The sequence below is a fragment of the Magallana gigas genome, chromosome 1 (assembly GCF_963853765.1).
Source record: "Magallana gigas chromosome 1, xbMagGiga1.1, whole genome shotgun sequence".
NCBI lineage: Eukaryota > Metazoa > Mollusca > Bivalvia > Ostreida > Ostreidae > Magallana > Magallana gigas.
Window position 1 is genome coordinate 31,035,996 of NC_088853.1, and position 8,068 is coordinate 31,044,063.

At 34.3% G+C, this 8,068-nt stretch overlaps 1 protein-coding gene and 1 long non-coding RNA gene across 2 annotated transcripts; one reads left to right on the forward strand and one right to left on the reverse strand.

The window, feature by feature from the left end:
• Positions 1 to 390: 390 nt before the first annotated feature.
• Positions 391 to 3,111, forward strand: LOC117688478 (uncharacterized). The gene is made up of 5 exons (XM_066066028.1): positions 391 to 608; positions 2,072 to 2,176; positions 2,301 to 2,366; positions 2,507 to 2,573; positions 2,897 to 3,111. Exons 1-5 carry the CDS (start codon positions 398 to 400, stop codon positions 3,066 to 3,068), a joined length of 621 nt encoding a protein of 206 aa, XP_065922100.1. The 5' UTR covers positions 391 to 397; the 3' UTR covers positions 3,069 to 3,111.
• Positions 3,112 to 3,813: 702 nt separating this feature from the next.
• Positions 3,814 to 7,119, reverse strand: LOC136269976 (uncharacterized). The gene is made up of 4 exons (XR_010707598.1): positions 6,848 to 7,119; positions 6,383 to 6,653; positions 4,948 to 5,018; positions 3,814 to 4,032 (listed from the first exon to the last, which is right to left on the reverse strand). It is a non-coding gene; the product is annotated as an uncharacterized lncRNA (long non-coding RNA).
• Positions 7,120 to 8,068: the final 949 nt, after the last annotated feature.

Genomic DNA, 8,068 nt, shown 5'->3' on the forward strand with positions numbered 1-8,068 from the left:
TTGTTAAATTTAACACAGTGTTTAGGATAACGACTTGTTAAACCCTAATCAAGTGATTAGCTAACGCAGTGGTTAAATTCTGTTGATCAAAAGCAATTTAACGCAATGGTTAGCTAACACTGTGTTAACTGAGTTAACCACTTGCTAACCACTTGGTTACCCATAATGCATTTGTACTTCCTATGTAAACATGGAGGCTTTAGATGTCTGCTCCAAGCCCAAGAGGGCAAAGAGTCAAAATTTTAGTATTATGCAGATGAACATCATTCATAATGAGGTGAAAGCTAACCCTGTTTTGGAGAGTAAGTTCTCTAATGTTATTACAAAAAAAAAAAAACAAGCTATTTGGTTGAATATAACTGGAAAGGTCAATGCTGTTGGCAATACAAAAAGAACAATGAATGAAGTGAGGGACAAATGGCGAAACATGTGTAGGGATGCCAAGCAGAAATTCGCAGAGCATCGGAGGGAGGCAAAAAGGACCGGAGGGGGGCCACCTCCTACACCCTTATCACAGACGGTTACAGAGACTGTTGATATGTACAAAGACTGCAGCTCTTTTATGGGAATTCCTGGAGGAATGGAGACCTTCATTTCCAGTGAGACAGGTGTGATATTAAATAACTTATACATGACACATGAAAAAAAATTATGAAAAACAAAAGTTTGATTGTAAATAACCCCTATCTCTGATATAAATCAACCAATTTAATCACTTGTCTACCTTTATCCAATGAAAATTACACAAACTGATCTGATTCAGAAATGAAACATGATTAACATCATCACAAATAAAAAAAAATAAACAATCACTTTAATATCCATCGTCGTATATGTTTGCCTATTGCGCTATAAAATGAATATGTGAAAGTAGAAAAATCTCGTCTGCTAACGCTTTCAAAACCGCTCCATTTATAGGCGATTCAACTGAATTCAATATTAAGTAATTGATTTCTTTCAACAATATCAACCATATGAAGTTAAAAGAAGTGTTTAAGCTGATGTATATAATTATTTTGCAATTCAATTTTGATTGCACAGCAGAACTAAAATGTTTATATTAAGAACAACCTTGACCCTTTTGACACACTTTTTAAAACGAAAGAAGATGCATTTTAAAACTAAATTGTAAGGAAGACTGTCACAATAGCTCCACCTTCACGTTTACTACCTATAGTACGTACTCAAAAGACTCTTAATGAATAGTGTAGAGATACACATTACCTTTCAGTAGTTCTTAATATCAAACATAAATTCCCATCATCACGCATGGCGCCATGTACGTTTCCCGCAATGTAGGTGCGTTTGATTGCATTGACGCATAAAAGAATGGCAGAGTATGTACTAAAATAGATTTCTTTGCAATTGATTCTTTTAAATAAAACAGTTTTGTCTCATCAAAACTCTGTAGCAAAGAGTATTCATCATTATAGTTAAGGGCCCCCCCCCCCCCCCCCCTATTATCATGGAAAAGGCTTAGGTGTGTTTTGAGTACACCGCAAATATGAGAACTGAACACACGCCTAGATAACTCGTTCCTAATATATAGTCCAATCTACGATATTTTTGACACACATTGATTTTGCAATTATTCATTTCATGCATGTCAACACACACAGACGATATGTGCGATGAAGAGAGAGAGAGAGGAAGAGAGAGAGAGAGAGAGAGAGAGAGAGAGAGAGAGAGAGAGAGAGAGAGAGAGAGAGAGAGAGAGAGAGAGAGAGAGACTTTTGCGGATCTCAAATTTTTACCACCACCCCCCCCCCCCCCTGGAAAATTCATATTATGGCAAATTTATATATACCTCAGATCCCACCATCCTCGAAATTTTGCTGGATCACATGCGTAAAATAATTGGGGGGGGGGGGGGGAGGGGGGTAAAATACAAGCTTTTTAATCCAATGTGTAACCCACATTTACATGGCCCAAACACCATATCCATTTTTTTTTTGAGTGGGAGTTATTACAATACATATGACATAATAGGTTGCTTTTATTTATCAGAATTTAAAACTTGTTATGCATGTATAATTTTCATTATTAAAACAACTATAATGTTTTTGAATAGATATGACAGCTAGGTGTGATGATTCACAGACACCTTCATTTGGGTTAACCATCATAGAAGTGCCTGCAGAAGAGTTAAGCAACTCCTCCAAAGTCAGCAATCAATGTATGTAACATTTTGTTATAAAACATGTACTTGATAATGAATTACTCTACAGAATTAACCACTGATTATAAATAATCATTATCACATTTATGGTATACATTTCTTAATTATATTTTTTTCATAGCATCATCTGATTATGTTTCCGTCTCTCAAAGACCAATAAGTCCTGCCACTGGTTGTAGTAATGCAAGTATGTGATAATGTGCATTCTATTCATCCAAAATTAACAGATAAGCAAATTATAATTAAGAATTTGTGGATTGTTATCATGCATTGAATTTCTAAATTTCAATATATATCAATTACATTTATCTGTTTAATAAATTACAGCACCGCCTGTAATGACTGACACTACTAGTTGCAAAAGAAACAGTACAGACAAGTCCAAGCAAGAGAAGTAAGCTGCAATAATCAAAATGTATTCATTTCACAACATATATGCAACAAATGTATTATGTCAGTTATACACTTTAAAATATAAATTTGTTAATGAGTACAATAATATTATCTCATAAAACATAAATTATATATAACATAACAAATAAATAACAATGAGGATATATGTACCATATATATAATTTAGTTTGTTCTCTCTCTCTCTCTCTTTCTCTCTCTCTCTCTCATAACACCAAAAAAGCTAATAGTTTTATATGCAACATAAGACAAATATTCAAAATAACAAGATACATGATACATGTATAACCACTACTATCTTTGTAGGGCAAAGCCTAAGAAGAAATCTGCAGAGGATGTGTATGCGCTACAATGTGCTGTCCTAGAGAAAGAACTGGAAAAGAACAATCTGCAGATTGAATTCCTAAATATTCTACTTAGAAAGGCAAAGAGAGAAGAGGAACTTACTGTTACTGATTTGTTTTCTTCGCTGTTGTAACTTTGATGAAGTTGATTATTTAAGTAGCCTGTTAACTGTTATTGTTATTTACCGTTATGTATGTGTGTGTGTCTGTATGCCTGTGTGTGTCTGTCTGCCTGTGTGTGTTTGTGTCTGTCTGCCTGTGTGTGTCTGTCTGCCTGTGTGTGTCTGTCTGTCTGTGTGTGTCTGTTTGTCTGCCTGTGTGTGTGAGCTTGTCTGCCTGTGTGTGTGTCTGTCTTCCTGTGTATGTCTGTCTGTCTGCCTGTGTGTGTATGTAGTGAAATCATTTTGATTATTTACCACCGTTAAAATAGTTAATCAAATTATGAAATGTGTAGTTATCTGACTATTGTTTGTTATGATAATTTAAATCTTCCTAAAAAGATTATACAGAGATTTAGGCTCTAGTGAAATAGTGTCTTGCGACATAGTCTCTGATGGCCCTGCCATCTTGCTGTCCTTGGTAGGGCACCTGCTGGGGCTGGTTGTCCTCTACATCTGCCTCCTCCGCCTCTTCTGGCTCACCAAGAGCAATGCAGATATTGTGCAATACAGCACAGGCAATGACAATTCTGCAAACTCTAAATGGTTTCATGTGTACCTAAATTGCAACAAAGAATATATAGAGAGAGAGAGAGAGAGAGAGAGAGAGAGCATAAGAAGTAAGTTTTCATTAAATTAGACAGCATATCTATTTTAATCTATATACATGCTTTAAATCTTAATTTAAAATCAGATATACAATTCTAAGGATAATTAACTCTGAATGTAGGACGTGGGATCTTCTTTTAAGACGTCCAAATGCTCTTTCAATTTGACTTCTTGTCTGTCCATGGGCTCTATTGAAACGCTCTTGTGCATCATCCTGGGGATTTGGGTACGTTGTCAATAGGAATGGGCGGCAGGCATAGCCACTGTCCCCGAGGAGAACACCATGCTCAAAGCCCCTAGCTTGGTCTCCCTCCTCCATATATGTCCTTACCTGTTGAATCAATGCTTTGAACATATTACCGGTATACCATGAAAAAGTGAACTACCTATTTTAGAACAGATAGGCAGTTCTTTATAAGCATGGAAGTTTTCAAATTATAGAACAGTTCTTAAACAGTTCAAAGCAGTTGGGGTTTTAATGGCAGGTCAAATTTCTTAGCAGTATTTGAAGTATATAAGAAATTATAGATTAATACTGTCACACCTCACACTGGGGACTTGCATCATTCTAGAATTCATTTCCAACCAGTTACAAATCTGGGTCACTGGTCGCTGCCAAATAAACTGACCATGCATGCACTCAGAAAATGCACATGCAGAGTAGATTCAAGTTGGCTTATATAATCAATCCACTGACTCAGTTTCATTTGCTTAATCAATCCACTGACTCAGTTTCATTTGGAATTAAATGGTATACTGTATATGTATATTATTTGTGTTATAATTTATTCTTGTACACTTATTTATTTAATGCTGTCTATATAGTGGAATCCAACTGCTAAGAAAAGTATATGGAGAGCTAAGGAACTGCCAAGAAAATTTGTACATAACAAAAACTGGTACTGCTAATAAATGGAACTGTCAGAAACTGTCCTCCACTTTGGCATGGGATTTATATAATTTATACTGTTGCACATACATTGTGAGAAATAAATTTAATGGTTTTTAGTTATTAGGGTGGGCATAGAAAATAAAATGCATAAAAATTAAGTCTTTTAAAATTAAATTATGAAAATATATAATAATCAATTATTAACTACTAACAACTATTCCTATATTCTACCAATAATGTTCAGAACACACCATAATGAGGAATATATATTTTGGATCATATCAAAATTACATGAATGACACATGCATGCACAATTATAATAGTATGATCATGCAGAATAATTTATGAATATACCTGTGATGTTCTAAATATGTGAACATCGTGAACAGATCCAGGCCATGAAGCATTGATATTTGTAAATCTTCCTGTAACATATTTCTTTTTCATTAATTTATGAATACATGTACTTGCAAGTAAATCAATTAACATCTTTTTGTATAAATATATATATATAAATTTAAAATTTCATAAGCTATATATATATATATATATATATTTGTTTTCCCTTGGACTGAAAGGTCACACTTTCATTGGTTTAAACATAGCACGTGATTGCCTCATATATCTCTATATTTGTTCGGTGAGAAATAATATTAGGCAATATGGCCGTCTTTGGCCGACGCTTCGCTTACTCATTCCGACATTTCATAGTATTTAATAATACATAAACTTCTTAAAGTATTTGGAGTAGTTGCCCTTTGAAATTCTTTAAAATTAGAGTAGTTGCCCTTAGAATATTGACGTCACATTGTTTTGTCTGGAGCAGAACAAAATGGCAGCGTTGAAATTTGCTCAAATCTCTGCTGAGGAAAGAGAGAAAAGATTTAAAATTGAATAGCAACAAAACATTGTAAGTAAACATGAGTGAAGCAAAGATTTTTAAAGAGTATTTGAATGAGTTTAAATGGGTTTAATTGGACGAAATGTTAGGCATCCTGTACATGGCTTTGCGTAGATCATCGCTATTTCAGTATTTGTAAATAAATATGTCGCTTGATAGTCCTCGGGAAAACAAAACACTTATTAGGTTTGTTACTGACTCACTACGGAAATATATTGGGCTGATCAATCTCATAGACGGCTCGGCTTCGCCTCGCCATCTATGAGATTGATCAACCCCATATATTTCTGTAGTGAGTCAGTAACAAACCTAATAAGTAATAATAATAATAATAATAATATATATATATATATATATATATATATATATATATATATATATATATATATATATATATATAAAAGCTGCTGTCTACTGGCTTTCATGTCTGTACATATTTGATTATATAATTTATTGCAATGACAGTGAATTAATTAATAGAAGAATGCATAAAAAAGTGTTTATAAAATAAGAGTTGGATTATTTTATAAAGAGTACTATGGGCACTGTGACTTATAATGAATTTTCACCTGCTGTAGCTTATTTTTACATTATAAATATTGGTGTTCCACGGTTTCAGTACATTGCCCGTTTTCATAGGTCTACCACTGCATTTCACAAAGGCGAATAAATCTTTCATTCTATAATATATTTGATAAAAAAAAAAACCTGCAAAAGTGGTAATATACCCTTCGTTTATTTTTTATGTTGGTTTTATTAATTCATTCACAAAACTAAACAGAACTATTAAAAATGAGTCGAAAAAATGATATTTTACACTAGAAAAAGTGAAACGTTTTAAAGTGATGTAAGGGGTATTGCATACAAGGTCAAGGCCCATTTATTTACCATCGTGATCGCAGACTGCTTGCAAATTGATGCTGTGGAAGCCTTTCCTATTAACATATGCATTTTCATCTGTTGATGGTGCTACAATTCGGACATGTGTTCCATCGATGCACCCGATTACATTTGGAAATCGGGGCCTGCAGATAAAAACCATTCTTGATGGCAGCCCTTGCGCCTGATGTTACTGGCCACTTGATGAACTGCCCGGCCCTTGCAACGATAGCATCCGTCACATCCTTGACAGTTTTGGATACGGTGCTCTTCTCAAATCCTAAGATTTTCAAAGGTGGGGGAGTTCGAACTAAGAATTTAAGTGAGACTATGTTGAATATACTTTAGATTAAAATATCCCCATAGCTTTCGGTCAAGCTATTGCACGATAAGCAGAAGAGTATTATAACTCACAGTAATTAAGACAAAGAATTTAATATTAATTGAATTTTTTTACCAATTAAGTGTACATACCTAAAGTGTCCCCAATAACTTGTAGAAAACTCCCACTACTATAAAACCTTAACGCTATTAGTATTTGATGTGGGACTGATATGGCATGGCTTCTTCTTGTTGGCCTCTGAAGATCATTTTCCAACAATTCTGTTAAAAAATTTAGCCCCCGCCTACCAAATCTATATCGTTTCCGCAATTCTTCATCTGACCAGCCTTGAAGAGGGTCAACAGCTGCTCGAAAGCTTCTTTTTTTGTCTTGAGGTGGCTGAAGTGCCAAGCGAACGGCCATTTTGAAACAGGGTTGGCCGGGAAATACCAGTGCTGGGAATTACCGGTGGTAAATACCGGTATTTCCCGTCCCGGTCAATACTACTGTTTTTCACTAATGTGGGAAATACTGGGAAATACTGGGAAATACAAATTTTTAATCTTTATTTCTTTAATTTTTTCAATGCAAAATGTATGTTTATGATAAAAGATATTAACAATAAGCATCAAAAACCAATTTATCCACTTTCCCATTTCACTGCCAGTTTATGAATCTTAAATTCACCAATCACCTATTCTCAAAGACTTCTATAGCTGCTAAAGTACAAATTTTAGTCCAGCTTTTTGAACCTCAAGTTTTCTGTTTTACAGATTTATAATTCAAAGTACAAAATAAACTGTTATAATTACTGTAGGTGTTACAAGTAACAATTAAATAATCACACATGTTGTTATAATAAATGACACTTGACAGTTTTGTGCTCCTGTTTAGGGGAGATATATACTATGAGTGGGGCTGATTGGCTTCTTCTTAGGTGTGTTGCATACTGAGGTAGTGACACAGTCACACTTTATTTTTCACAATTTTCTTGCACCATTTTCACATTCACCAAATAACCAGAAAATGGAACTTTTGATATCATGTTTATGATAACTGTATAGATTCACCTATACCTGACTAGTCTTAAAAACAAAATAACAATGTTGTCAATGAATGAACCATGTTCGGAGTATTCATAAGAAGATAACCAATGCATTACTGGGCAGTCAAAACTTGTTAAAATCAAAGAACATTTATAAAATGTCAAAAAGCTGACAAGGTGTACTATTGTCTACATCCCTACAGATTTGATTAAGACTAATGTCTAAGTATGAAGTACTATAATTTGTAGTTGTACTTTATTTTCCACCATTTCCCGGGAAATACCAGTAATTCTCGGGAATTACCAGTATTTCCCACCGTCCTGGGAA